This window comes from Chiloscyllium punctatum, chromosome 12 (assembly GCF_047496795.1).
Source record: "Chiloscyllium punctatum isolate Juve2018m chromosome 12, sChiPun1.3, whole genome shotgun sequence".
NCBI lineage: Eukaryota > Metazoa > Chordata > Chondrichthyes > Orectolobiformes > Hemiscylliidae > Chiloscyllium > Chiloscyllium punctatum.
The window spans coordinates 34,970,728-34,998,128 of NC_092750.1; the positions used below are offsets into that span (position 1 = coordinate 34,970,728).

At 54.0% G+C, this 27,401-nt stretch overlaps 1 protein-coding gene across 10 annotated transcripts in view; it reads right to left on the minus strand.

Moving 5' to 3' along the window:
* The window catches only part of LOC140483773 (ERC protein 2), an 830,166-nt gene that overhangs the window by 403,755 nt on the left and 399,010 nt on the right, over positions 1 to 27,401 (minus strand). For all 10 annotated transcript variants that reach the window (XM_072582317.1, XM_072582315.1, XM_072582316.1 and 7 more), the window contains one exon: positions 13,763 to 13,900. In XM_072582317.1, coding sequence (XP_072438418.1) covers positions 13,763 to 13,900 — 138 coding nt within the window. The remainder of the gene's footprint in view (positions 1 to 13,762; positions 13,901 to 27,401) is intronic.

Sequence of the window (27,401 nt, forward strand, 5' to 3'; positions counted from 1 at the left end):
ATACCACATTCTACTCTACATCTCAGAGGCATTAAATCTCCTTTATCCATCTTATTTGCATTGGCAATCTTTAACTTGCACATTAATTGAATTGCGTTCATCATAGGAGCAGGAATGAAATTAAACCAGTATGTAGCTTATTTTAAGGCCAGTCACAATGCTCATCAGCTGTCTGAATTTTCCTTTGTAAAAGCTCTTTACTTCAGTATGCGTTGAAAGAATAAAAGTCTCTCATTAATATTTTGCCTCATTCCCCAAAAATTACATATTATAGGTTCAAGAGGGCAATATTTAGTCATGAGTGGAATCCACTTATGTCCATCCCAATTTTACAAAACTCTTAACCAAAAAAAATATACAGAAACTCAGGTTCCCCAAAAGTAATAACTCCGAAAAATGGGTGGACATGGGAGTAATTACTATTTGGTCAACTCAGGCCCATAATTTGGGGTTTCCTAAACCCAAGAAGTGAAACAAAAAGCCTGCGATTTAGAAACAATTTCTCTACCATCAGAAGCTAGCCTGCATGAAAATACTGAGCAGAACCAATGTACGAATTTTCCATTTCTGATTTACTTAATTGCTGAGAAAAAATATTGACTACAGTGAAAAAGTAGCTAGAGGGTGGTGTCAGAGGGTTCTTGTTCAGACTGGAGGCCTGTGACCAGCGGCACACCACAAGGGTCAGTACTGGGTTCACTGCTAATAGTCATTTATAGAAATAATTTGGATGATGATATACGAGGCATGGTTAGCAAGTTTGCAAATGATACCAAAATTGATGATTTGGTAAATAGTGAAGGAGGTTATCTAACAGTTCAAGAGGATCTTGAACAACTGGGCCTGTAAGATAGGAATGGCAGATGGAGTTTAATTTAGATATTGCATTTTAGTAAGATGAACCAGATCAGGACATACATAGTTAATAGGTAGGGCTCTGTGGAATGTTGTTGAACCGAGAGATGTAGGGGTCCAGATGCATAGTTCCTTGAAAGCGGCATCACAGGTGGACAGGGTTTGCCTTCATTGAGTATAGGAGATGGGACGTCATGTAACGGCTGTACAAGATATTGGTAAGGATACAATTGGAATACCGTGTACAATTCTAGTCGCCCTGCGAAAGGAAGGATAAAATAAAAAGGGTGGAAAAGAAATTTACAAGGATGTTATGAAGACTGGAGGGTTTGAATTACAAAGGAAAGGCTGGATAGATTGGGACTTTTTCCCCTGGAGCACTGAGGGGTGGCTTTCCACGAGGGGTATAGATAAGGTGAATAGCCAAGGTCTTCTCCCCAAGGAAATCAGAGGGCACAGGTTTAAGGTGAGAGGCGAAAGATTTAAAAGGGAGCTGAGGGGCATACAGCAGGTGGTGCATATATGGAAGATGTTGCCAAAGGAAGTGATAGAGGTTAACACAATTACAACATTTAAAAGACATTTGGAAAGTACATAAACAGGAAAAAGGTTGAGAGGGATATAGACCACATGCAGGTAAATGAGACTAGTTCAGTTGAGGAAACCTGGTCAGGCTGGACGAGTTGGACTGAAGGGTCTGTTTTTGTGCTGTATGATTCCACCACCATCAAAATATCTTCTGGCCCATAAATCTGGTACTGCTAAGGAATAATAGCAAGACTTTGTCTTCTATTATACCTGCAGGATGATATATGCCGACTGAAAAGCCCCACAGGTGATGATTTATGTACAAACCAAAAGTATTTGGTCAAAGTAAATACGTGTTGAAATGGCGCTTGCTCATATCCTAGCAACCCACTGTTGAAAAATAAATCTCCAAATCTTTCCCTTCAGTCTTTTGTGATAATCTTACCTCTACACGCTTAAATTACCAGTTACCACATTATCCACCAAAGACACAGTTATCTCTATTCAATGATTTTCTCTTGGCCTTTTGTAAAAGCCCAGACATTTTCTTCATTTCAAGAATCTCCCCTGCTTGGTGCAATCTTGGTAAATCTCGATGCTTCCTCAATCCTCTCCCAAACGCAGACATCCAAAACTGGAACCACCATTACAAATGCTATCTAAAGAATATTTTAACTTTGCCTTTGCATTCTGTATTCCTCATTGTAAAACCTGCGATCACAAAGACCTGTATCTTCAAAAAGAGCTTTGTTAGCATGTTTTCACTTTTGTTTATATAATATATTTTTATTAAGAAAAAAAGATGTTAAATATTACAAATACAAAACAATGCAATTCAAAACAGTACAAAAATACTACAAAACTAAACCCAAATAATAAAAGAATTGCCCAACTCACCCTCCTGTACGAATGTATTAACATATATAGAGAAATATAAAATTTAAAGATACCTAAACTAGCTATTTAACTAAATAAATACCTAACAGCAAACAAATAAATAGTAATAACTCAGCCCAGCCAAACAAAACACTCATACTTTCACAGTTCCTCCTCCCTGGATATTGGACTCATGAAACACAATCATTACGGCTATATAAAAGCCCTTGTTAGTGCGTCCTCACCTTGTCCAAAAACAGCAAACAAGGGGGCACCTTGCCTGGGAGGCTTCGATATCTAGCCATATTGAAAGAGGTTCCCAACAAACCTAATCACTCATGTAAGCCAAAAGCAAGCTTAATTGGTAATTTTTAATGTCCAAAAGGTCTATCCCCCCAATTTGGGAGGCAACTGCAGTTTGGCTAATTTAATGAGGGGCTGTTTACGGTGCCAGATAAAGGAGCTGAACCAACCATTCAGTCTCCTGAGTGTTTGTTTATTGAAAATCTGGGGGAGCATCCATGTAGGTTATAGCAAACGAGGGAGAATATTCATATTAATAAGCGCTATCCGACCCAATCACGAGACTGGAAGTGCCTCCCATTTTTGGAGATCTTGTTTAATTTTTTCAAATAATTGAGTAAAATTGGCTTTAAACAGCCAATCCAGAACTGGAGTAATGAGTATGCCCAAATACATAAAACCCCCCTGTGACCAACTAAGTGGGAATCTATAGTCACTCTCAAGAGCCAACTCTTTCTTAAGACTACCCATAGGCATTGCCTCTGATTTAGCAAAATTAATCTTATACCCTGAAAAAGCGCGAAACGCGTGAGTGCATTGTATCAGGCAAGGCACTGAAACTGCTGGATTTGTCAAGAAAATTAGAACATCATCTGCATACAGTGAGATCTTATGTAATTTTGACCCCACTTCTGGAGCTGATATATTGGGGTCCCCACGAATGGCCTCTGCCAATGGTTCAATCACCAACGTAAAAAGTAATGGTGAAAGGGGACAGCCCTGCCGGCTGCCCCTAGAAATATTAAAATTGCTTGATCGTACCCCGTTGGTAATGACCGCAGCAAGAGGTACACTGTAGAGAACCTTGACCCATCTTATGAAAATTTTGCCAAGACCAAAACGGTCTAGAGTATAGAAAAGGTACGGCCACTCAACTCGACCAAATGCCTTCTCTGCATCTGGAGAAATCACCAATCCCTGTATTGACTGCTGCTGGCATGCTTGAATTACGTTAAGCAGCCTCCTAATGTTATTAGAGGATCTGCGACCCTTTACGAAGCCCATCTGATCCTCTTTAATAATAGAAGGTAACACAGTCTCCAGCCTTAACGCAAAAGTCTTAGAAAGGATCTTAAAGTCCACATTTAAGAGCGAGATGGGCCTGTATGAAGCACAGTCTTCCGGATCCTTCCCTTTTTTAAGGATAAGTGAAATATTGGCCTCTCTCAGAGATGGTGGGAGACAATCATGACTGTATGAATCATTAAACATATTGAGCATTGGGCCTGACAGTATACTTATAAATTCCTTATAGGATTCACTGGGAAATGCATCAGGACCGGGCGTCTTTCCACTCTGAAGTTGCCTCACAGCTTCCTGCACTTCTTGCTCTGATAATGGGGCATTGAGAAAGGACTGTTGTTCGGGAGTGACACCCAGGAGCTTCAGATCTCTAAAACAGGATTCCATTTTGGCCTGCCCCCTCCTCACAATTCTCAGACCGATATAACTTGTAGAATCTCTGGAACGCCACATTAATCTTTTTAGAATCACATGTTAGGTTCCCAGACCCTTCCCTAATCGCTGTAATGGTTTGTGGGGCACTTCTCTTTCTGGAAAGGTATGCTAAGTATTTGCCTGGCTTGTCACCTGCTCATATAACCTTTGCTTTGCAAAAGCCAGCTCCTTCTTTGCCGTCTACTTGAGCACAGAATTTAGTGTCGACAGCAGTGCCGCAATCCTCTGTTGTTTGACCAACGAGGGTCTGTCAAAATAGGCTTCTCAGCTGCCTTCAACCGTACTTCAAGGAAATGTTGTTGCTCACCCTTCTGCTGCTTCCTACTGGTGGAATATGAAATAACTAACCCCCCGGCATAGGCTTTGGCAGTTTCCCAGAGAACAGATGAGCTATCAACCGAGCCAATGTTGATGTCTAGGAATGCCCGAAATTCCCTAGAGATCTCCACAAACTTGCTGTCCATGAGAATAAAGGGGTCCATTCGCCAGTACCTTGAATCCACTGTAACATCCTTAACCTTAACCATGAGGTACACTGGAGCATGATCAGAGGTGGCAGTATTACCAATCGTACAAGATGCCACCAGATCCAGGGTTACCGCAGGGGTCAGAAAGAAAATCAATCCTCGTGTGACATCTATGCGGATTGGAGAAAAACGTGAAATCCCTACCTGTAGGGTGGAGACACCTCCAGACGTCCACCAACCCTAATTCCCCACACAGACCTAATAACTGTTTAGTTTGTGCAGAGGGAACTTTAGGCAACCTGTCTACTGTGGGGTCCATGAGACAGTTAAAATCTCCCCCTGTAATGATGTGCCGAGACTTGAGACTTATCAGTTTAGAAAAAAAAGCATCTACCAAGAATTTAAAAGGATGAGCTGGGGGACAATAAACATTTAAAACACCATATTCTTCCCCATTTATCAAGGCTTTAAGAATTACAAACCTCCCGTATGTGTCTTGAACACATTTCAACAATTTAAATGAGAGATTTTTCCTAACCAATATAGCCACTCCCCTATTTCTAGCATTAAATGATGAAAAATAAACTCAGTCAAAGCCATTCTGCTGTAATTCCCAATGCTTCTTGTCATCCAAATGTGTCTCCTGTAACAAAGCAATATCCACCTTCTCCTTTCCAAGGCTCAAGAGTACCTTCTTCCTCTTAATTGGTGAATGACTTCCCTTGATACTCCAGGTAAACCATTTAATCAAATCATTAGCCATTATCTTCTGTAAATTTCTTCTGTAAAAGTTCTCTATAGAACTTTTTTAAAAATCAATGAAACAGTACTCAGAATATGTGGTTAATCTTCAAATTTCTGATGAGCATGTGGCTTGGGTTTCTTGAGCACCTGGGCATACAAGGTAAGTTAAAAGGGTCCATTTAGTTTCTAAGTAATTTGTTCATTGTACTTTTACTTCTTTCATGTCACTGACTATTTAAGGGAGTGCAGTTGCTGTCATTCATATTCTTCAAATCTTATATAAGCAAAATTCTTTTATTTTAAAGATTAAACATTGTGACTTTATTCTTTTCAGAAAACATTTGAGCTATTAGATTCCCAAAAAAAATACCTGTCTCCACCAAGAGGACATTATTATTCCTATAAAAGCCTATCAATATTTTACATTTTATATCATAATGTCTCTCTTGAAATCACCAGTAGGTCTCTTCACAGTTAACCATGCTCTACTAAGTTTAGTTCATTTGTATGTATTGAGAAGAGAAAAAGTCCCCTGTTGGCTGGGAAGAACACCACTGTTCATAAGTGTTCAGTCAAAAATCATTCTTAGATATGTATTTTCTATCTGAGGTCTCATCAGGTGCAAACTTTGTACTTTCTTCAATGTTAGGATCACTATTTTCTCTTGCTACATACCAATGATGGAGGCGTGCAAATCACAATTTAAAAATACACAGATAACAAAAAGCTTGGAGCTGTAATAGCAGCTTGTGAGTAAATGATGGAACTCAAAAGACAAACTGAGGCAGATGAAAAGCAGATGACATTTAAACACAGAGGAAATGCAATGTGGTACATTTTTATGGGATGAACAAAAGAGGTAATATAAACTAAACAAATAAATTCTCAAGAGGATGCAGGAACAGAGGCCCTTGTGGGTATATGTGCATAAGTTGTTGAATTTGTCAGAGCAGCTTGAGAAAACAGTTTTGAGAAAGCAAGCAGAATCCTCCTTTTCTAGCACCATGCTCTTCAACTCTGATCTCCACCATCTGCAGTCCTCACTTTCTCCCAATTGGAAGTTATGACAAAATTAATACATAACAGAGCTCATACTGTAAATAAGCTGCCACAATTGTAAATTGGTGACAATAATGTAAGATGATGCACTTATATGAATACTGTAACAGCACGAGGCGTAACAAAGCAATTCAACTGTTCTTGGTCCTGGCAGTCCACAATTTATTTTCGGAATAAAAAAATATCAAATGTTAAACCTGTAAACAAGTAATTCTTGTTCTAGCATTTACTGGTCTAACTGTGCCTACGGTTCAAAGCCCTGAAAGAACTATCATATAAGGCCCTCAGATTCCAGCAATGCTGGTCTTAATCTGGCAGCTCAAAGGTGTGCAAGATCAATTTCATTTCAAGATTGATTCCATATTTCCTCACCCCCGCTGGCTAAGGATCAGAATTTAGCTTGGTTAATCTCTCTGGTGGCATAATAAAGATCAACTAGGTGAGAACTACAAATGCAAAGCGACATACTACTGCTTTATCTTATTGCTGGTGTATTCAGATGCAATATTAGCTCACAACATATTAGCAAATAGCTCAAGATATATGATGAATAATTTTCTTTCCATTCCAATATGCTTCATGAAGTTAGCAAGCTATAAAATAAGCAAGTTCTGTCTGCCAGATGTGTATATCGTAATTCCTTGCAGGAAAATTGACTCATACAAAAACATGCACTTCAAGAACAAAGGTTTAGCACTATATAGCAAAATATTAAAGGTTCAAAGTGTGAAAAAAAATTCAAACAATGGTATTCCGTTTCTATTTTACTTGGAATCTGAGCAGTTTAACCGGTAACTGAAATGGAAAGCAGAACCTGGTAACTGCTGAGATGGGAGAGAGCACTGAAAAAGAGATCCAAGAAGTAGGAATGATGACCCTTCACATGTGCAATAACATTGACAGTGACAGTTGGTATATCTCAATTCTTCCAGGTTGGATAATGGACAAGTTCGTTGCCCACTGAATCAACAAAAATCAGGAAAATAAAAGCTGCTTTCAGGTCACGTGGTTGAGCTCACTTGTGCTCAACTGAAGGTGGATGGGTCAAATTGGTGGGTTTTTTTTTTATGTTCTGCTGCTTCTTATTAAATTCAGAGCCAGGCAAGAGCTAGAGTTCTAGGCCACATGACTGTCATCATACATTTCAATATTAAAGACCATTATTTCTTCTTACAGCAATTCCTGTAAGAGTATACTCTTTTGCTATTGGTATTACAAGAATTGGCTGAGCTTGGATTGTGAAAAAAAACCTGAAGAATATCATGTTGTGAAGACATAAAAGCATTTTAAGGATTTTCTCCACAAAGCAGGACAATTTTCTGGTGTCACGTTCTGTCAGAAAGTCTATGCTTCTTGCTGTCAAATACCACTTGGGTGGTAGGTTTTCTTTATGCAACAACACTCAGAATTCCTTATTCTGTAGGCCATGAACACTTAACCTCTCTCACTCAATTAGCATGCAGTCAGTTGGGTTGGCGTGTGGAGAGTTCAGAACCTGCCTCCCATATGGGACTTGAAATGTTCGTCATATGGTAAAGAAAAGGATCAAATTTTTAACTGCCACAGCTGGTCCAAAAATCTAAGTCTGCACAGCCACTAAGGGGCTATCAAAGTGGTTTTCCTGATCCCTATTCCATTAGTTTCCAAAGGCCTGAGAAGAAAGGGAGAAACTTCATTCAGTGACTTCCCCAACCAGGGAATTTGTAGGCTGTCAAGAGCTAAGGGCCTAAAATGTCAATTTTGTTTTTAAAAAACTCATCTGTAGCTCCCTCAAATGTTTCACCAGATAAATTTGCTTCAGGAAGTACAGCTGATGCACAAAGGCCATAAAAGTCCCTAATTTGTTTCCTCATCTCACAGACACTAAAATTAGGTTCTCAAATAAAGATTGAATTCTTTCACCCCGATCCCTAAGTGAAGGGTGCCGGAAATCCTACAGCCTCAACCCAGGTCTCAAGCAACAGTCAGGAGGCCGAGACCCACATGCCAATGGACAGGCATCCTGCAAATTCCTCCAGATGCAAGATCGAGGCTACTGGACCTCCTCTCAAGGTGTGGCAAGGCAATTCCATCCCAGCTGACCAAGCAAGGACGCACAGACATTGCAGAGGAAGTCAGCAGCTGTATGGTCACCCACCACCTCCCCCAATCCTGACTGCTGTGTTACACACATTGCTAGCCCCTTCAAGTCACATGGGCAAGTTCTCCATATCGCCACTGGTGATGCATTCTTGGTGTTTGCACGTGGCAACCTGAGAAAGTCCACTAAATGGTAGGAACGCTTATTGTAGGCCAGAAGGTTAACAAATACTTAAATATTGTACTAACCTTTGTGGCTAATTTAATAGTGCCCATCCTTCTGTTTACAGAAGAAACAATAACAATGAACAGTACATGACAGATGCTGGCATCCCCTGGATTTAGATCTTTGACAACAGCAGAGGGGATGGCTCTGGAAATGGGTGACTTCCATTCGTACAACGCACGATTACAGGTGATGAGTCAGGGAATCAAAGAGGCGTAATGCTTACAGATCCAGCAATGGCACTTAACAACAAACATGGGTGGAATGAAGAGATAGGAAGTATTTAAGGCCTAAATGTTTGTGTTTTGTTTTGTAGCCCTTGGCCATCCTGAAAGCCTGGCTTCCTCAATCAAAAGGGTGCTGACCGTCAGAAAGCCAGCTTGAACAGATCAGTCAGTGGATGCCAGAGCAGAGCACTAACCTGCATCCTATCACTTTAGCCATTACCTCAATGCAACAGTGACAAAATGAAAAGTAGATGGAAGTATCTGGTGCTCATACCAGTCCCTTACCCTTATAGCCTGCAACCCTGTGATAGTGAAACTGGTACCAATATGTAACCCAAACAGATGACAGACTCTAAATGACATGCCCCTCATACGCTGACCAAAACTGCAACTCAATCTCATGTGAATCAGCATCCACCTTCATCTCTGGGAGCATTTGAAAATACAACACTTGCAGAATCGCAAGTCTCTGACCTGCTATGGCAGTGATTGAATTTAAATGGTTCATAATTAACAGAGTTAATCAATCCGTAACAAGCAATTGAACATTAGACTATTATAACTAATACCACAAATCTCTTGCTTCTTTCAAAAAAAAAGTCATGTTTTAAACATCAGTCTTGAAACACTGCTCAAAACTTCCTGATTCACAAATCTGAAAAACCATATAAAATTGAAGAAAGCTGATTGTCCAATGTGCTCAACTTGAAAGTAATTGGACTGATGCTACCTACGGAGAAGTACTAGCATCTTGAAAGATTATTTACACTGAACTGTCTAAGAGCCCATCTACTTTGGCTATGTAGAAGTATAAGCTCTTAATATAGCTGCCTCTTTGTCAAGCATACTCTTCAAGCAATAACATAGAATAGTCAGATAAACTAACAAAGATTAAAAGACTAGGAAATGCCTCCGGAGATATCCAATTCTGTAGAACTCACCCCATTTGTTGTTACAATAGGTGAGCATGCTCCATAACTTCAGTTACCAATCCTGGTCAAGATGAGAAAACCTGGATGGCATTGACAATGTTAAGAAAATCAGAGACATGAAGCCAAGTCTGAAAAGTCGGGGATAATAGAAAGTGACATCTTCTTTCCCAGTTACAGGAAGAGGCCTTTCTACTCTGTGCACTTCCAAAATACTTTATTAAAACTAAGCTTTTAGATCAGCCACTCTATATTATCAATTATTAACTGATGAGAAACATCAATAACTAAGGAACAGAACTTTACATTATAAAGGAGGTTTCTTTCTTTTTGGTTTTTGATTCCTTGCACATATCCTGTACATGGTTTGGGTGTTTAGGGGTAGGTAGGGTGAGGTGGTCGTTGGCAATCTGGTGGACCCTCTCTCAGCATCACTTATTTTAAACTCAAACTTGAGGTTCAGGATTGCCAAATTTTGTGCTGATTCCTGAAGGGCATAAGCCAAAAAGGTCTACAAATTTGCGAAAGATACTGCATGTTAGTGTGTTCTTAACAGATTGTGAAAAACAAAAATCAATGTTAACATTCTCCATAAGTGGGGTATCAGCAGCCTGAAAATGGCTTGGCTTACCCATTGATCAGTTATTTCAGGTGGGAAGCTACTTCCAAGATGGAAAGCAGGGTCTTTCTATATAGGATCCCAATTGGAATTCTTGTGTAAAAATTGGCAATGTGCAAGCTGCCAAAGCTCAACTCATTTGTACAATATTAAGAAGCTGAAACAATAAACCTTACAAGAATTGCTGGATGCCATTCCAAACAAATAACTTTGCAATTTTATTTTTGTGAGGCTAAAAGATGAAGGAATGCAAACATATCACTCCTAAATGAATATTCTCAACCACTGCTAACTCCATGCTTCCTGTCGGTTATCAATGACGTCAGGTAAAAGGCAGGTAATTCCCTGCTCTCCTCAACCAACGTATTACCCTGGAACAAAGATTAAGCACACACACCTGACCAAGATCACTGGAAAGAGCACCTGGACTTGAAAACATCTCCACCAGCTGTTATACTTTAAACTTCTTCACAGAACAACCTCGATTATCTCATGGGTGGGGAGTATTTTGCTCGGATAACTGATTGCTCAGATAACAGATAATGTTTTTAAACGGGACCTTGAGATCTTGTTTGGATAATCTGACATTCAGATAACTGACGTTCGGATAACCGAGATTGTTCTGTGCACCATTTCATGGAAGCAACTCAGTTTGCTAAAATAATTTATAATCTTCCTCGTGTCCAAGCAGTTTATAGCAGAAATTCAAAGATGTGAGATCCAAGGGACAAAAAATTGTGGAATGGATGATGATGGCTTCCTTCAATGACATTACTCCCTTCTTCCGAACTGTTTTAAACATTTTAAAAAAATTGTACATCCCACTTGAACCCAGTTGTCCATGCCAACTAGATTATGCTGTGGGCATCATCATATTGGGGTCAATTAAATTTTTAACAAGTTCAGTTGAATCTTAATTTGGCACCTGCCCACCCGCTATTGTGCTGCTGAGGTCAGGGGTCGATAATATGACAGTGGGCTAGCCTATTTATTTCATATGCCCCTTGATGAAAACACGCACAATGACAGCATGTAATATCCAGTTCTGGGTTTCATGCTTTGCAATGCTAAGTGGGTTGATCTCAGAAGAACAGAAGAGCTTGAATTAAAATCAGTGGTCCTGTGCTAACAGAAAATAACTTATAAAATCAGCTCAGGTTTCCAATCTTAATTAGTATCTAATAACTTTGGTCAGGAAATATGCACGTGCTGTTATCTGGTTAAGATTATGATCAGTTTCAATTGCAATAATGTAACAATCAGGAAGCCTGATGACGCAATTTCAAGACTCTCATATGGCAATATGGAATTTTGGCATTTGGAAAAATGAGTGCTCAGAAAACTGCCCAGAAAATCCATCCAAAGAACCTAATCGTATTACATAAAATAAATGATTATACTCCAATGCAATATAAAATATAATCAAACTTCTGTTTAATTCCAGCCCCTTTCTCTTTGCAGAATTGGTTGCAGGAACAGGGTTTTCCACACTTGCTAGTTTAATGTTTTTGAATTTTTGTCATCAAATGCATAGTTAAGTGTTTACACTAATGTGCTGTTGAGGTTTTGTTATTATAACAGTAGCATCTGGGCCAAAAGTGCCTTTTGACTTAAATGCATTGTTCATGTTATCAAAACTTTCAAAGCAACATCATGCAAGGCATGAAAGCTTGCTTATACAAAAATGATCAGCATCAAAACAATGTCTGCAGCTGTAATAATGTGTTACTTCATAACAAAACCAGCTTTTATGCCATGCAGCTATAACGTCAGCTAGCTCAGTGGCTTAATAAATAAAACTCTATTTTCATTAAACCAATTCTGGACTTTTTACTCATTCATTTGGGATTGAATTGTACCACAACTTTTTAAAAAAAATTTTACAGCTTTCTAGAGGTTAAATGAGAACCTTATGGGAAACCACATAAAAGTGGTGTCTGTGAACAGCACTAATAATTGCAGGATGTCATTTAACTTGACTTTATATTTTTTAATCCATTGCTTAATTGCTGAAGTTTAGCAATGTTGACAATAAAAGCTGGAAACAAACCAGGTTTCTAGATTTGTAATAAAAACTGGCCTTAAGCATTTTGTGTGCACTGCAATAAAACCCATATTTATTGAATTTTATATTTGTTCGAGTGTCACTTCCTGTGCTGGATAGAAGGTTGTGTTTATTTTGGTGAGTATAAGAGGGTGTGTCAAAGAATTATTCTCAAAGAGGTTGGGGTTTTCTTTAGTTATGCAAATGGTAAATTGTACAGATGGAATTTGGTCCGAGTGCTGGAAAGTACAGAGAAGCAAAGAAATTTCTCCCATTTAGGGCATCTTAGCAATACAATCATAACCAGGGCATCTCTACCAATAGTTTTTGTTCTACTTCACACAATCACTTTTGGAATTCCACAAGGGACCTCATGATTCATCCTTGTCTCATTTTAATCTATCTTGTCCCTTGGAAATATCAGTCAATGAATCTTATTCCTACATCAAGTTACAGACAATTTAAATATATGATACAAGCAGCCACTGGATACCATCCCCTTTTCAGGCTGATTCAGGATGTATCAAACTCCTTTTAACTTTGACAATTCTTTTTGTATCTGCTTAACGGTGACTCAGTAACAACGACCAAAAGGCAGGTTAGATAAATGAGGGTGTCTTTTAGATAGTTTATAAAAACTATCTAAAAACATAGAATGGCCCCCTTCTATGCTGTAATTATTCCATGATCCTTTAGCTGCAAACTTTGCATGGCAGTTAAACTTAAATTTTCAAACTTATTTAGTGAATGTCCACTCAAAGCTATTAGCTAATGTATCTCTTAATCCATTCAAAAACAAGTGTCTAAAACAAATGTCAATAAGCTTTCATTATACTTTTTAGGAAAGCTTAAAATGCTTCAATTAAATTCAGCAGCATGAGAGAATCCCTACAGTAGAGATAGAGACCATTTAGTTCATCAAGTCTGTACCAGTCCTCCAAGGAACATCCACCCAGATACACCTCCCCATCCTATCCCTGTAACCCTGTATTTAACACAGATGATCCACCTAGACTTCACATCCCTGGACGCTACAGGGGAATTTAGCACAGTCAATCTACCCAACCTGCACAGATGTGAACTGCAGGAGGAAACCGGAGCATCCAGAGGAAACCCACACAGACACAGGGAAAATGTGACTCCACACAGTCATACGAGGCTAGAATTTAAACCTGGGTCCATGACGCTGTGAGCAGCAATGCTAACCACTGTGCCACAACCCCACCTTCCATTGGTTATCGTTTTCTGAAAATTACATGGTGTCACAATGTTTATTAAAGCATATAAATTTTACGTAACGCTGAAAAACCACAAGTGGTGTTTCAAAAGCTGCAGCAAAATTCACTACCTTTTCTGATAAAGCTTCTTCTAGCGTTGCCAAAGCTGTATCTGTATTGCTAGAGTCTGTCTGTAATGACTTAACTCGGTCTTTCAAATTGTTAAGTTGTTTATCTTTGTCTTTAAGTTGTTCCTGAAGATTTTCAATCTGTAGGAGCAAACAAATAATGTTTCAGTATTAATGTGCATTTCTGCCTTCTCATTTCACAATGCATATAAAAAAATCTGCATTAAAAACAGCAAGAGTATTTCCTGCTATATATTGCATTTCTCCAAGCAGTTTGAGATTACTCCATCACACTCCTCAGCTGTACCTTTGTGGATGATGAACAGTGTTGGACAGTTCAAAAGCGAATCATTCCCTGCCTAATACCCAGTCTTTGGTCTGCTTTTGTAACCAGAGTTTTGATGTGGTGTGTCTCATTAATTATCTAGGCAATTGTGACCTTCCCAGAGTGCCTGACAATGCAGGATTTCACAATAACAGTGCCATTGCATATTCAGGGAAGTTGGTAAGACTGGCTGTTGCAAAACGCAAATGTTATCCATGAGCCAAAGAAGCCTTTCTCTTAAAGAAAAAATTTGCTGCACTCAGATGATAATGACCTCATTAACTGAAAAATTGCAAATGGCAGTCAACACAATCATCAGTGGGCAGCCCTAATCTAACTCTATTATGGAGAAGGAGTCATTGATGAAGCAGCTGAAAGTGGCTTGGTTTCAGACATTGCCCTGGGGCATTTCTGCACCAATGTCCTGAAGCTCAGAAGCTAGGTATCCAATAACTACAACTACCTTACTTTACTTTGGGCTTGGTATGACCCCAGATGATGAACATATTGGGACAGAGACACACACACTGGGGAACAGACTCAGACTCACAGAGCAAAAGGCAATCAGGAGAGATACAAGTTACACACAGAGGAAGAGGGAGGTTAAATGAGAGAAAGCATGAATATGAGAGAGGGGTAGGGAGATAGAGAGAGGGGTAGGGAGATAGAGAGAGGGATTAGAAGGAGCAAAACAGGGAGGGGGAGGGAGGCAGGATTGATTTAATAAGGAGGAAGGTGAATTAAAGTGGGAGGAAGAGAAGTAGGAAATTTAGTTGTGAAGAGGATGCAAGAAGCCGCCAAACGAATACAGGTGGGTTCAGTGAGTGTGCAAACATCTAACAAATGAAGTACAATGTGGGAAAGTGTGACTTGACCATTTTGGCAGAAAGAATAAAAACAAAGCATATTATCTAAATGGTGAGACATTGCAGAGAGATCTGGGTGTTGTATAGCACAATTTGCAGAATACTTACATGCAGGTACATCAAGTAATTAGGAAAGCTTGTTTTATTATGAGTTGAATAGAAAGCAGGAGTAGCAAGGTTACGCTTCAGTTACACAGGACATTGGTGAGAGTACTTCTTCTGAAGTACTGTATACAGAACCATCCTTATGAAAGGCTGTTCATGTACTGGAAGCAGCTCAGATTGATTCTGCGTCAAATGCCTGGAGCGAGTGGACGGTCTTGGGCAGAAACACTAGACAGGTTAGATCGTATCCTCTGGGGTTGAGAATTATCAGAGGTGACTTAATTTAAATATAAAAGATTCTGAGGGGAATTGACCAGGTGGATGTCAAAAGGATGTTTTATTTCTAGAAGAATCTAGCACAAAAGGTTATTGTTTAAAAATAAGAGTTTGCCCATTTAAGACAGAGATGAGGAAACATTTTCTTTCTCTCGGAGCAGTGAGTATCTTTGGAATTCCCTTCCTCAATTTCTAAATAGGTTTAATGTGGAGGTAGCCCAGATTCTTGATGACCAAGCGGATGAAAGATTATCGGGGACATGCAGGAATGCAGAGTCGAGGTTACACTCAGACCAGCCATGATCTTATCTCAAGGTCGAACAGGCTCTAAGAGCTGTGATCAACTCATATTCCTGGTTTGCATTTTTGAGCGAACAAGAGGGAGAGGAAAGGGATTGAAAGTGAGAGGGTGAGGAAGGGCAACTTTGAGAAAGAGAATTAGAGTGAGGGCAAATATGAGGAAGAGGCTGAAAGGAAAAAGGAGACAGAAAGAGGGAGATTGAGATCAGAGGACAGAGAGCCAGGAGAGAAAGAAAGAGAGATTGGCAAATGGGGAGGAATGCAGTGAAAGGGACTGAGGAAGATGGGAGGACAGATAGTCAGAGGGTGAAGGGGAGAACCAGATAGACAGAGAGAGAGAGAGAGAGAGAGAGAGAGAGAGAGAGAGAGAGAGAGAGAGAGAGAGAGAGAGAGAGAAATGAGAGAGAGATAGAAAAGAGAAAGAAATGAACAAGGGGAGATAGAGGGCAAGATGAGAGACAAAGAAACAAAATGAACAAACCGCCATGACAGAGACAGAACTGGAGAAAAAGAGGAGGCAGGGATGGGGGGAGAGAGGGAGAGATGGGGCATGGGAGGGAGGGAGGGAGGGAGTGAGTGAGAGGGAGGGGCAGGGGAGGGGAGGGAGCAAGCGAGAGGCAGGGGCAGGGGAGGGAGGGAGGGAGGGAGCGAGGAAGCGAGAGGTAGGGAGAGAGAGGCAGGGGTGGAGGGGGCGGGAGGGAGCAAGAGACGGGGTGGAGGGGGCGGGAGGGAGGGAGCGAGAGGCAGGAGAGGAGGGGGCGGGAGGGAGGGAGGGAGCGAGAGGCAAGGGTGGGGGGGAGGGAGCGAGGCAAGGGTGGGGGGGCGGGAGCGAGAGGCAGGGTGGGGGGGCCGGAAGCGAGAGGCAGGGGTGGGGGGGGGGGGCGGGAGGGAGGGAGCGAGAGGCAGGGGTGGAGGGGGTGGGATGGAGGGAGCAAGAGGCAGGGGTGGAGGGGGCGGGAGGGAGGGAGCGGGAAGCAGGGATGGAGGGGGTGGGAGGGAGGGAGCAAGAGGCAGGGGTGGAGGGTGGGTGGGAGGGAGGGAGGGAGGGAGCGAGAGGCAGGGGTGGAGGGTGGGTGGGAGGGAGGGAGCGAGAGGCAGGGGTGGGGGGTGGGTGGGAGGGAGAGAGCGAGAGGCAGGGGTGGGTGGTGGGTGGGTGGGAGGGAGCGAGAGGCAGGGGTGGGTGGGTGGGAGGGAGCGAGAGGCAGGGGTGGGTGGGTGGGTGGGGGGTGGGTTGGGGGGGAGCGAGAGGCAGGGGTGGGTGGGAGGGAGCGAGAGGCGGGGTGGGTGGGAGGGAGCGAGAGGCAGGGGTGGGTGGGAGGGAGCGAGAGGCAGGGGTGGGTGGGAGGGAGCGAGAGGCAGGGGTGGGTGGGAGGGAGGGAGCGAGAGGCAGGGGTGGGGGGTGGGTGGGAGGGAGAGAGCGAGAGGCAGGGGTGGGTGGTGGGTGGGTGGGAGGGAGCGAGAGGCAGGGGTGGGTGGGTGGGAGGGAGCGAGAGGCAGGGGTGGGTGGGTGGGTGGGGGGTGGGTTGGGGGGGAGCGAGAGGCAGGGGTGGGTGGGAGGGAGCGAGAGGCGGGGTGGGTGGGAGGGAGCGAGAGGCAGGGGTGGGTGGAGGGAGCGAGAGGCAGGGGTGGGTGGGAGGGAGCGAGAGGCAGGGGTGGGTGGGAGGGAGGGAGCGAGAGGCAGGGGTGGGTGGGAGGGAGGGAGAGAGAGGCAGGGGTGGGTGGGAGGGAGGGAGAGAGAGGCAGGGGTGGGTGGAGGGAGGGAGAGAGAGGCAGGGGTGGGTGGGAGGGAGGGAGAGAGAGGCAGGGGTGGGTGGGAGGGAGGGAGCGAGAGGCAGGGGTGGGTGGGAGGGAGGGAGCGAGAGGCAGGGGTGGGTGGGAGGGAGGGAGCGAGAGGCAGGGGTGGGTGGGAGGGAGGGAGAGAGAGGCAGGGGTGGGTGGAGGGAGGGAGAGAGAGGCAGGGGTGGGTGGGAGGAGGGAGAGAGAGGCAGGGTGGGTGGGTGGGGAGGGAGAGAGAGGCAGGGGTGGGTGGGTGGGAGGGAGCGAGAGGCAGGGGTGGGTGGATGGGAGGGAGCGAGAGGCAGGGGTGGGTGGGTGGGAGGGAGCGAGAGGCAGGGGTGGGTGGGTGGGTGGGAGGGAGCGAGAGGCAGGGTGGTGGGTGGGTGGGAGGGAGCGAGAGGCAGGGGTGGGTGGTTGGGTGGGAGGGAGCGAGAGGCAGGGGTGGGTGGGTGGGTGGGAGGGAGCGAGAGGCAGGGGTGGGTGGGTGGGTGGGAGGAGCGAGAGGCAGGGGTGGGTGGGTGGGTGGAGGGAGCGAGAGGCAGGGGTGGGGGGGTGGGTGGGTGGGAGGGAGCGAGAGGCAGGGGTGGGGGGTGGGTGGGTGGGAGGGAGCGAGAGGCAGGGGTGGGTGGGTGGGAGGGAGCGAGAGGCAGGGGTGGGTGGGTGGGAGGGAGCGAGAGAGGCAGGGGTGGGTGGGTGGGAGGGAGCGAGAGGCAGGGGTGGGTGGGTGGGAGGGAGCGAGAGGCAGGGGTGGGTGGGTGGGAGGGAGCGAGAGGCAGGGGTGGGTGGGTGGGAGGGAGCGAGAGGCAGGGGTGGGTGGGTGGGAGGGAGCGAGAGGCAGGGGTGGTGGGTGGGAGGGAGCGAGAGGCAGGGGTGGGTGGGTGGGAGGGAGCGAGAGGCAGGGGTGGGTGGGTGGGTGGGAGCGAGAGGCAGGGGTGGGTGGGAGGGAGCGAGAGGCAGGGGTGGGTGGGAGGGAGCGAGAGGCAGGGGTGGGTGGGTGGGTGGGTGGGAGGGAGCGAGAGGCAGGGGTGGGTGGGAGGGAGCGAGAGGCAGGGGTGGGTGGGTGGGTGGGAGGGAGCGAGAGGCAGGGTGGGTGGGTGGGAGGGAGCGAGAGGCAGGGGTGGGTGGGAGGGAGCGAGAGGCAGGGGTGGGTGGGAGGGAGCGAGAGGCAGGGGTGGGTGGGAGGGAGCGAGAGGCAGGGTGGGTGGGTGGGTGGGAGGAGCGAGAGGCAGGGGTGGGTGGTGGGTGGGAGGGAGCGAGAGGCAGGGGTGGGTGGGTGGGTGGGAGGGAGCGAGAGGCAGGGGTGGGTGGGTGGGTGGAGGGAGCGAGAGGCCGGGGTGGGTGGGTGGGAGGGAGCGAGAGGCCGGGGTGGGTGGGTGGGAGGGAGCGAGAGGCCGGGGTGGGTGGGAGCGAGAGGCAGGGGTGGGTGGTGGGTGGGAGCGAGAGGCAGGGGTGGGTGGGTGGGAGGGAGCGAGAGGCAGGGGGTGGGTGGGTGGGAGGGAGCGAGAGGCAGGGGTGGGTGGGTGGGAGGGAGCGAGAGGCAGGGGTGGGTGGGAGGGAGGGAGCGAGAGGCAGGGGTGGGTGGGAGGGAGGGAGCGAGAGGCAGGGGTGGGTGGGAGGGAGGGAGCGAGAGGCAGGGATGGGTGGGTGGGAGGGAGCGAGAGGCAGGGGTGGGTGGGTGGGTGGGAGGGAGCGAGAGGCAGGGGTGGGTGGGTGGGTGGGAGGGAGCGAGAGGCAGGGGTGGGTGGGTGGGTGGGAGGGAGCGAGAGGCAGGGGTTGGGTGGGTGGGTGGGAGGGAGGGAGCGAGAGGCAGGGGTGGGTGGGTGGGTGGGAGGGAGCCAGAGGCAGGGGTGGGTGGGTGGGTGGGTGGGAGCCAGAGGTAGGGGTGGGTGGGTGGGTGGGAGGGAGCGAGAGGCAGGGGTGGGTGGGTGGGTGGGAGCGAGAGGCAGGGGGTGGGTGGGTGGGTGGGAGGGAGGGAGCGAGAGGCAGGGTGGGTGGGTGGGTGGGAGGGAGCGAGAGGCAGGGGGTGGGTGGGTGGGTGGGAGGGAGCGAGAGGCAGGGGTGGGTGGGTGGGTGGGAGGGAGCGGGAGGCAGGGGTGGGTGGGGTGGGTGGGAGGGAGCGAGAGGCAGGAGGTGGGTGGGTGGGTGGGAGGGAGCGAGAGGCAGGGGTGGGTGGGTGGGTGAGTGGTGGGAGGGAGCGAGGCAGGGGTGGGTGGTGAGTGGTGGGAGGGAGCGAGGCAGGGGTGGGTGGGTGGGTGGGTGGGAGGGAGCGAGAGGGCAGGGGTGGGTGGGTGGTTGGGAGGGAGCGAGAGGCAGGGGTGGGTGGGTGGGAGGGAGCGAGAGGCAGGGGTGGGTGGGTGGGAGGGAGCGAGAGGCAGGGGTGGGTGGGTGGGAGGAGCGAGAGGCAGGGGTGGGTGGGTGGGAGGAACGAGAGGCAGGGGTGGGGGGTGGGTGGGAGGGAGCGAGAGGCAGGGGTGGGGGGGTGGGTGGGAGGGAGCGAGAGGCAGGGGTGGGGGGTGGGTGGGAGGGGAGCGAGAGGCAGGGGTGGGGGGTGGGTGGGAGGGAGCGAGAGGCAGGGGTGGGGGGTGGGTGGGAGGGAGCGAGAGGCAGGGGTGGGGGTGGGTGGGAGGGAGCGAGAGGCAGGGGTGGGTGGGAGGGAGGGAGCGAGAGGCAGGGGTGGGTGGGAGGGAGGGAGCGAGAGGCAGGGGTGGGTGGGAGGGAGGGAGCGAGAGGCAGGGATGGGTGGGTGGGAGGGAGCGAGAGGCAGGGGTGGGTGGGTGGGTGGGAGGGAGCGAGAGGCAGGGGTGGGGGGTGGGCTGGGAGGGAGCGAGAGGCAGGGGTGGGGGGTGGCTGGGAGGGAGCGAGAGGCAGGGGGGGGGGGTGGCTGGGAGGGAGCGAGAGGCAGGGGGGGGGGTGGCTGGGAGGGAGCGAGAGGCAGGGGGTGGGGGGTGGCTGGGGAGGGAGCGAGAGGCAGGGGTGGGTGGGAGGGAGCGAGAGGCAGGGGTGGGTGGGAGGGAGCGAGAGGCAGGGATGGGGGGTGGGTGGGAGGGAGCGAGAGGCAGGGGTGGGGGGTGGGTGGGAGGGAGCGAGAGGCAGGGGTGGGGGGTGGGTGGGAGGGAGCGAGAGGAGGGGTGGGGGGTGGGTGGGAGGGAGCGAGAGGCAGGGGTGGGGGGTGGGTGGGAGGGAGCGAGAGGCAGGGGTGGGGGGTGGGTGGGAGGAGGCGAGAGGCAGGGGTGGGGGGTGGGTGGGAGGAGGCGAGAGGCAGGGGTGGGGGGTGGGTGGGAGGAGGCGAGAGGCAGGGGTGGGGGGTGGGTGGGAGGAGGCGAGAGGCAGGGGTGGGGGGTGGGTGGGAGGGGGCGAGAGGCAGGGGTGGGGGGTGGGTGGGAGGGAGCGAGAGGCAGGGGTGGGGGGTGGGTGGGAGGGAGCGAGAGGCAGGGGTGGGGGGTGGGTGGGAGGGAACGAGAGGCAGGGGTGGGGGGTGGGTGGGAGGGAGCGAGAGGCAGGGGTGGGGGGTGGGTGGGAGGAGGCGAGAGGCAGGGGTGGGGGGTGGGTGGGAGGAGGCGAGAGGCAGGGGTGGGTGTGGGTGGGTGGGAGGGAGCGAGAGGCAGGGGTGGGGGGTGGGTGGGAGGGAGCGAGAGGCAGGGGTGGGGGGTGGGTGGGAGGGAGCGAGAGGCAGGGGTGGGGAGTGGGTGGGAGGGAGCGAGAGGCAGGGGTGGGGGGTGGGTGGGAGGGAGCGAGAGGCAGGGGTGGGGGGTGGGTGGGAGGGAGCGAGAGGCAGGGGTGGGGGGTGGGTGGGAGGGATCGAGAGGCAGGAGTGGGGGTTGGGTGGGAGGGAGCGAGAGGCAGGGGTGGGGGGTGGGTGGGTGGGAGGGAGCGAGAGGCATGGGTGGGGGTGGGTGGGTGGGAGGGAGCGAGAGGCAGGGGTGGGGGGTGGGTGGGTGGGAGGGAGCGAGAGGCAGGGGTGGGGGGTGGGTGGGTGGGAGGGAGCGAGAGGCAGGGGTGGGGGGTGGGGGGTGGGTGGGTGGGAGGGAGCGAGAGGCAGGGGTGGGGGGTGGGTGGGTGGGAGGGAGCGAGAGGCAGGGGTGGGTGGGTGGGTGGGAGGGAGCGAGAGGCAGGGGTGGGTGGGTGGGTGGGAGGGAGCGAGAGGCAGGGGTGGGTGGGTGGGTGGGAGGGAGCCAGAGGCAGGGGTGGGTGGGTGGGTGGGTGGGAGCCAGAGGCAGGGGTGGGTGAGTGGGTGGGAGCCAGAGGCAGGGGTGGGTGGGTGGGTGGGAGGGTGGGAGGGAGGGAGCGAGAGGCAGGGGTGGGTGGGTGGGTGGGAGGGAGGGAGCGAGAGGCAGGGGTGGGTGGGTGGGTGGGAGGGAGGGAGCGAGAGGTAGGGGTGGGTGGGTGGGTGGGAGGGAGGGAGCGAGAGGTAGGGGTGGGTGGGTGGGTGGGAGGGAGGGAGCGAGAGGCAGGGGTGGGTGGGTGGGTGGGAGGGAGGGAGCGAGAGGCAGGGGTGGGTGGGTGGGTGGGAGGGAGGGAGCGAGAGGCAGGGGTGGGTGGGTGGGTGGGAGGGAGCGAGAGGCAGGGGGGGGTGGGTGGGTGGGAGGGAGCGAGAGGCAGGAGTGGGTGGGTGGGTGGGAGCGAGAGGCAGGGGTGGGTGGGTGGGAGGGAGCGAGAGGCAGGGGTGGGGGGTGGGTGGGAGGGAGCGAGAGGCAGGGGTGGGGGGTGGGTGGGAGGGAGCGAGAGGCAGGGGTGGGGGGTGGGTGGGAGGGAGCGAGAGGCAGGGGTGGGGGGTGGGTGGGAGGGAGCGAGAGGCAGGGGTGGGGGGTGGGTGGGAGGGAGCGAGAGGCAGGGGTGGGGTGTGGGTGGGAGGGAGCGAGAGGCAGGGGTGGGGTGTGGGTGGGAGGGAGCGAGAGGCAGGGGTGGGGGGTGGGTGGGGGGTGGGTGGGAGGGAGAGGAAGGGGTGGGTGGGAGGGAGCGAGAGGCAGGGGTGGGGGGTGGGTGGGAGGGAGCGAGAGGCAGGGGTGGGGGGTGGGTGGGAGGGAGCGAGAGGCAGGGGTGGGGGGTGGGTGGGGGGTGGGTGGGAGGGAGAGGAAGGGGTGGGTGGGAGGGAGCGAGAGGCAGGGGTGGGGGGTGGGTGGGAGGGAGCGAGAGGCAGGGGTGGGGGGTGGGTGGGAGGGAGAGGAAGGGGTGGGTGGGAGGGAGCGAGAGGCAGGGGTGGGGGGTGGGTGGGAGGGAGCGAGAGGCAGGGGTGGGGGGTGGGTGGAGGGAGCGAGAGGCAGGGGTGGGGGGTGGGTGGGAGGGAGCGAGAGGCAGGGGTGGGGGGTGGGTGGGAGGGAACGAGAGGCAGGGGTGGGGGGGTGGGTGGGAGGGAGCGAGAGGCAGGGGTGGGGGGTGGGTGGGAGGAGGCGAGAGGCAGGGGTGGGGGGTGGGTGGGAGGAGGCGAGAGGCAGGGGTGGGTTGTGGGTGGGTGGGAGGGAGCGAGAGGCAGGGGTGGGGGGTGGGTGGGAGGGAGCGAGAGGCAGGGGTGGGGGGTGGGTGGGAGGGAGCGAGAGGCAGGGGTGGGGAGTGGGTGGGAGGGAGCGAGAGGCAGGGGTGGGGGGTGGGTGGGAGGGAGCGAGAGGCAGGGGTGGGGGGTGGGTGGGAGGGAGCGAGAGGCAGGGGTGGGGGGTGGGTGGGAGGGATCGAGAGGCAGGAGTGGGGGTTGGGTGGGAGGGAGCGAGAGGCAGGGGTGGGGGGTGGGTGGGTGGGAGGGAGCGAGAGGCATGGGTGGGGGTGGGTGGGTGGGAGGGAGCGAGAGGCAGGGGTGGGGGGTGGGTGGGTGGGAGGGAGCGAGAGGCAGGGGTGGGGGGTGGGTGGGTGGGAGGGAGCGAGAGGCAGGGGTGGGCGGGTGGGAGGGAGCGAGAGGCAGGGGTGGGGGGTGGGTGGGTGGGAGGGAGCGAGAGGCAGGGGTGGGTGGGTGGGTGGGAGGGAGCGAGAGGCAGGGGTGGGTGGGTGGGTGGGAGGGAGCGAGAGGCAGGGGTGGGTGGGTGGGTGGGAGGGAGCCAGAGGCAGGGGTGGGTGGGTGGGTGGGTGGGAGCCAGAGGCAGGGGGTGGGTGAGTGGGTGGGAGCCAGAGGCAGGGGTGGGTGGGTGGGTGGGAGGGTGGGAGGGAGGGAGCGAGAGGCAGGGGTGGGTGGGTGGGTGGGAGGGAGGGAGCGAGAGGCAGGGGTGGGTGGGTGGGTGGGAGGGAGGGAGCGAGAGGTAGGGGTGGGTGGGTGGGTGGGAGGGAGGGAGCGAGAGGCAGGGGTGGGTGGGTGGGTGGGAGGGAGGGAGCGAGAGGCAGGGGTGGGTGGGTGGGTGGGAGGGAGGGAGCGAGAGCAGGGGTGGGTGGGTGGGTGGGAGGGAGCGAGAGGCAGGGGGGGGTGGGTGGGTGGAGGGAGCGAGAGGCAGGAGTGGGTGGGTGGGTGGGAGCGAGAGGCAGGGGTGGGGGGTGGGTGGGAGGGAGCGAGAGGCAGGGGTGGGGGGTGGGTGGGAGGGAGCGAGAGGCAGGGGTGGGGGGTGGGTGGGAGGGAGCGAGAGGCAGGGGTGGGGGGTGGGTGGGAGGGAGCGAGAGGCAGGGGTGGGGGGTGGGTGGGAGGGAGCGAGAGGCAGGGGGTGGGGGGTGGGTGGGAGGGAGCGAGAGGCAGGGGTGGGGTGTGGGTGGGAGGGAGCGAGAGGCAGGGGTGGGGTGTGGGTGGGAGGGAGCGAGAGGCAGGGGTGGGGGGTGGGTGGGGGGTGGGTGGGAGGGAGAGGAAGGGGTGGGTGGGAGGGAGCGAGAGGCAGGGGTGGGGGGTGGGTGGGAGGGAGCGAGAGGCAGGGGTGGGTGGGTGGGTGGGAGGGAGCGAGAGGCAGGGTGGGTGGGTGGGTGGGAGGGAGCGAGAGGCAGGGTGGTGGGTGGGTGGGAGGGAGCGGGAGGCAGGGGTGGGTGGGTGGGTGGGAGGGAGCGAGAGGCAGGAGTGGGTGGGTGGGTGGGAGGGAGCGAGAGGCAGGGGTGGGTGGGTGGGTGAGTGGTGGGAGGGAGCGAGGCAGGGGGTGGGTGGGTGAGTGGTGGGAGGGAGCGAGGCAGGGTGGGTGGGGTGGGTGGGTGGGAGGGAGCGAGAGGCAGGGGTGGGTGGGTGGTTGGGAGGGAGCGAGAGGCAGGGGTGGGTGGGTGGGAGGGAGCGAGAGGCAGGGGTGGGTGGGTGGGAGGGAGCGAGAGGCAGGGGTGGGTGGGTGGGAGGGAGCGAGAGGCAGGGGTGGGTGGGTGGGAGGAACGAGAGGCAGGGGTGGGGGGTGGGTGGGAGGGAGCGAGAGGCAGGGGTGGGGGGTGGGTGGGAGGGAGCGAGAGGCAGGGGTGGGGGGTGGGTGGGAGGGAGCGAGAGGCAGGGGTGGGGGGTGGGTGGGAGGGAGCGAGAGGCAGGGGTGGGGGGTGGGTGGGAGGGAGCGAGAGGCAGGGGTGGGGGGTGGGTGGGAGGGAGCGAGAGGCAGGGGTGGGTGGGAGGGAGGGAGCGAGAGGCAGGGGTGGGTGGGAGGGAGGGAGCGAGAGGCAGGGGTGGGTGGGAGGGAGGGAGCGAGAGGCAGGGATGGGTGGGTGGGAGGGAGCGAGAGGCAGGGGTGGGTGGGTGGGTGGGAGGGAGCGAGAGGCAGGGGTGGGGGGTGGCTGGGAGGGAGCGAGAGGCAGGGGTGGGGGGTGGCTGGGAGGGAGCGAGAGGCAGGGGTGGGGGGTGGCTGGGAGGGAGCGAGAGGCAGGGGTGGGGGGTGGCTGGGAGGGAGCGAGAGGCAGGGGTGGGGGTGGCTGGGAGGGAGCGAGAGGCAGGGGTGGGTGGGGAGGGAGCGAGAGGCAGGGGGTGGGTGGGAGGGAGCGAGAGGCAGGGATGGGGGGTGGGTGGGAGGGAGCGAGAGGCAGGGGTGGGGGGTGGGTGGGAGGGAGCGAGAGGCAGGGGTGGGGGGTGGGTGGGAGGGAGCGAGAGGGAGGGGTGGGGGGTGGGTGGGAGGGAGCGAGAGGCAGGGGTGGGGGGTGGGTGGGAGGGAGCGAGAGGCAGGGGTGGGGGGTGGGTGGGAGGAGGCGAGAGGCAGGGGTGGGGGGTGGGTGGGAGGAGGCGAGAGGCAGGGGTGGGGGGTGGGTGGGAGGAGGCGAGAGGCAGGGGTGGGGGGTGGGTGGGAGGAGGCGAGAGGCAGGGGTGGGGGGTGGGTGGGAGGGGGCGAGAGGCAGGGGTGGGGGGGTGGGTGGGAGGGAGCGAGAGGCAGGGGTGGGGGGTGGGTGGGAGGGAGCGAGAGGCAGGGGTGGGGGGTGGGTGGGAGGGAACGAGAGGCAGGGGTGGGGGGTGGGTGGGAGGGAGCGAGAGGCAGGGGTGGGGGGGGGTGGGTGGGAGGGAGGCGAGAGGCAGGGGTGGGGGGTGGGTGGGAGGAGGCGAGAGGCAGGGGTGGTGTGGGTGGGTGGGAGGGAGCGAGAGCAGGGTGGGGGGGTGGGTGGGAGGGAGCGAGAGGCAGGGGTGGGGGGTGGGTGGGAGGGAGCGAGAGGCAGGGGTGGGGAGTGGGTGGGAGGGAGCGAGAGGCAGGGGTGGGGGGTGGGTGGGAGGGAGCGAGAGGCAGGGGTGGGGGGGTGGGTGGGAGGGAGCGAGAGGCAGGGGTGGGGGGTGGGTGGGAGGGATCGAGAGGCAGGAGTGGGGGTTGGGTGGGAGGGAGCGAGAGGCAGGGGTGGGGGGTGGGTGGGTGGGAGGGAGCGAGAGGCATGGGTGGGGGTGGGTGGGTGGGAGGGAGCGAGAGGCAGGGGTGGGGGGTGGGTGGGTGGGAGGGAGCGAGAGGCAGGGGTGGGGGGTGGTGGGTGGGAGGGAGCGAGAGGCAGGGGTGGGGGGTGGGGGGTGGGTGGGTGGGAGGGAGCGAGAGGCAGGGGTGGGGGGTGGGTGGGTGGGAGGGAGCGAGAGGCAGGGGTGGGTGGGTGGGTGGGAGGGAGCGAGAGGCAGGGGTGGGTGGGTGGGTGGGAGGGAGCGAGAGGCAGGGGTGGGTGGGTGGGTGGGAGGGAGCCAGAGGCAGGGGTGGGTGGGTGGGTGGGTGGGAGCCAGAGGCAGGGGTGGGTGAGTGGGTGGGAGCCAGAGGCAGGGGTGGGTGGGTGGGTGGGAGGGTGGGAGGGAGGGAGCGAGAGGCAGGGGTGGGTGGGGTGGGTGGGAGGGAGGGAGCGAGAGGCAGGGGTGGGTGGGTGGGTGGGAGGGAGGGAGCGAGAGGTAGGGTGTGGGTGGGTGGGTGGGAGGGAGGGAGCGAGAGGTAGGGGTGGGTGGGTGGGTGGGAGGGAGGGAGCGAGAGGCAGGGGTGGGTGGGGTGGGTGGGAGGGAGGGAGCGAGAGGCAGGGGTGGGTGGGTGGGTGGGAGGGAGGGAGCGAGAGGCAGGGGTGGGTGGGTGGGTGGGAGGGAGCGAGAGGCAGGGGGGGGTGGGGTGGGTGGGAGGGAGCGAGAGGCAGGAGTGGGTGGGTGGGTGGGAGCGAGAGGCAGGGGTGGGGTGGGTGGGAGGGAGCGAGAGGCAGGGGTGGGGGGTGGGTGGGAGGGAGCGAGAGGCAGGGGTGGGGGGTGGGTGGGAGGGAGCGAGAGGCAGGGGTGGGGGGTGGGTGGGAGGGAGCGAGAGGCAGGGGTGGGGGGTGGGTGGGAGGGAGCGAGAGGCAGGGGTGGGGGGTGGGTGGGAGGGAGCGAGAGGCAGGGGTGGGGGGTGGGTGGGAGGGAGCGAGAGGCAGGGGTGGGGTGTGGGTGGGAGGGAGCGAGAGGCAGGGGTGGGGTGTGGGTGGGAGGGAGCGAGAGGCAGGGGTGGGGGGTGGGTGGGGGGTGGGTGGGAGGGAGAGGAAGGGGTGGGTGGGAGGGAGCGAGAGGCAGGGGTGGGGGGTGGGTGGGAGGGAGCGAGAGGCAGGGGTGGGGGGTGGGTGGGAGGGAGCGAGAGGCAGGGGTGGGGGGTGGGTGGGGGGTGGGTGGGAGGGAGAGGAAGGGGTGGGTGGGAGGGAGCGAGAGGCAGGGGTGGGGGGTGGGTGGGAGGGA